The 2500-nt window shown below is 51.6% G+C and overlaps 1 protein-coding gene across 1 annotated transcript in view; it reads left to right on the top strand.

Moving 5' to 3' along the window:
- Window positions 1-2500, top strand: part of gse1b (Gse1 coiled-coil protein b) — a gene marked incomplete at both ends in the record, with an annotated part of 61064 nt that overhangs the window by 37085 nt on the left and 21479 nt on the right. The window contains one exon of the mRNA XM_079997562.1: window positions 275-472. Coding sequence (XP_079853688.1) covers window positions 275-472 — 198 coding nt within the window. The remainder of the gene's footprint in view (window positions 1-274; window positions 473-2500) is intronic.

Consider the following 2500-nt stretch of genomic DNA (forward strand, 5'->3'; position numbering starts at 1 on the left):
TGTCGAGCGCTGACCGTCCTGACAGACGGACAGACTTGGCCTCCTATGTGGGGTGAGGGGAGGGGAGGGCGACCCCCAGCCGCACGACCTTTCACCTCTGACCCCAAGTCTTGCAGCCGGAGCAAGACCCCACCCCATTCCACCAACTGCCCAGCTGTCACACATCTAGACACACACACATGCACACACACACGGCTGCTTTTGCTCTGAATGCACCGTTTCGATATTAACCCGTCTCTCCATTTTGCCCCCTTCCCCCAATTTCTCCTCGCAGGCATGAGCCATGAGCCAAAATCTCCATCTTTAGGAATGATCTCCACGGCCACTCGTACCACGGCAACAGTCAGCCCCCTCACCCCGTCGCCTCTCAACGGCTCCATCATAGCCAATGGGAGCCCGGCTGCCCAGTCGGCCCACTCCGGATTCGCTGCCGCCCTGCGCAAACTGGCAAAACAGGCCGAGGAACCCAGAGGTGAGAGGAAGCGCCGAAACATGCACTCACGCTCAATCACAAGCGGATAAATATGTAGGGAAAGCCTCCGTGCATCCAGCTGACCTCCAACCTGTAACGCCTGTCATTGATATGGTCAATATCGCCCCGGCCCTACTTCGCTTGTGGTCTTTCAGTGTTGTATTGTCATGAAATTATTGAGATCCGTATTGTGTAATATTAAAAGACATAATATGACCGCTCATTTATGTTGATATGAGGTCTGAAAGACTAGAGGGTGCTTTTAGTCTCACCATGTTTTACACCACCGCCTCAGCTTACTGGCAGATTTGGTGTTAAATTACATAAGGTTATCATGAGGATCAATGATCCATATCAGCCTAGTTCGGAGCCACATCTCCTGTGTGTGTGTGTGTGTGTGTGTGTGTGTGTGTCGTGGCTTTATGTTTGTCTCCGCACCCGTGCAGGTGTACGCACGTCTCGGGGGCTGAGGCTTTGAAGGGTTTTGGGGGTTTTGGAGGCCCCTGGTGCCGCTGCTCTGCTGTGCCACTAAAAGCGGCACAGCAGAGCGATACCCACTCAGGACTGAATTAGCCCAGCATCTCTGGAGATGGTGGGCACAGAGGAGCCATGCCAGCTGACCCACTTTAATCTGCTGCGTGTGTGGGCTCACGGTCATTTCTGTGTGTGTGTGTGTGTGTGTGTGTGTGTGTGTGTGTGTGTGTGTGTGTGTGTGTGTGTGTGTGTGTGTGTGTGTGTGTGTGTGTGTGTGTGTGTGTGTGTGTGTGTGTGTGTGTGTGTGTGTGTCCGTCCGTGTGCGTGTGCGTGTTTTATGTTTGAGAATGACTAGTACATGCCCGTTCAGAATTCAAGACTTTCTGAGACATTTTAATGGCACAGTTTAACATGTCAGTGATTCAGTCCGGTGTTCCACAATGGAAGATGAAACTGCCGGTTAGTCATACATCGGGAAAAGACCGAGAGCCCTGAAGCCCCGCCCCCGCTGGCTCACCGTTTATTGATAATGTATTAATATTACACATATGTCCCGTGTCCAAATCGCACCAAATTTCGGGGGGAGGGGCATGCAAACAGTCACATGTAGACACAAAAGAAGTTAAAATGTGTCGTGGAATCCAGCAGCTTCTCCTATGTTCACATGGAGCCGGTGTAAACATCACCTGGTGGTGTGAGGAGTTCACAAGGGTGGCTTTTCTAATTGGTGAAGGCATCATATGACCCCATAACACCAAACTAGATTCCCAGCAGCCCACCCTATCTCCTACGCACACTGGCCTAATACATGTGGCAGTCTAATTCAGAATATTTCGAGGATGGTGTGTGTTTGCGTGTGTGTGTGTGCGGGCGGGCGGGCGGGGAGCCCAGTGTCCCGGATCGGCTGTCCACCCCTGCTCCAGGTCTCTTCATCAGGCTGTCTCCCCCGTCCTCTTCACCCCGACTCTCCCTCGCCGTCTTGCTCCCCAGCACCCCGCAATCCAGGACCAGCCACCCTCCTGGAAATGATTTATTACTGAGAGAGGGAGAGTCAGAGAGAGAGAGAGCGGTTGAGATGGAAAGGGAAGGCACGGGCCAATTTTTTTTTTTTTCCTTTTGTCCCTCTGTTCTCTCAATTCATCCCTCTTTTCTCCTCCTAGATTGAGTCTGCTAGTGGCATCCCTAGCTTCTCCATCTCTCCCCTCAATCTATTATCATCCCTCTTTTCTCAGTTACAGCTGGTGAACTTCATTAGTGTACTTCCACAGCTGTCTACAATTCATGGTGTGGCTTTATTTATTTGTGATACTGAAGGCGCTGCAGCCTCAGTCTCTCTGTTGATGATGAACAGACAGACAAGCACATCCTGCATGATTGTGTTCCACCCTCGTCTTCGTAAAAAAGCACCTTTTGGTGTGTGTGTGTGTGTGTGTGTGTGTGTGTGTGTGTGTGTGTGTGTGTGAGTGTGTGAGTGTGTGCGTGTGTGCGTGCGTGCGTGCGTGAGAGTCAGTGTGTGTGCGCGCACGTGTATGTGTTTGTGAGTCAGTGTGTGTG

The sequence above is a fragment of the Zeus faber genome (assembly GCF_960531495.2).
Source record: "Zeus faber genome assembly, chromosome: 3".
In the NCBI taxonomy this organism is placed as follows: domain Eukaryota; kingdom Metazoa; phylum Chordata; class Actinopteri; order Zeiformes; family Zeidae; genus Zeus; species Zeus faber.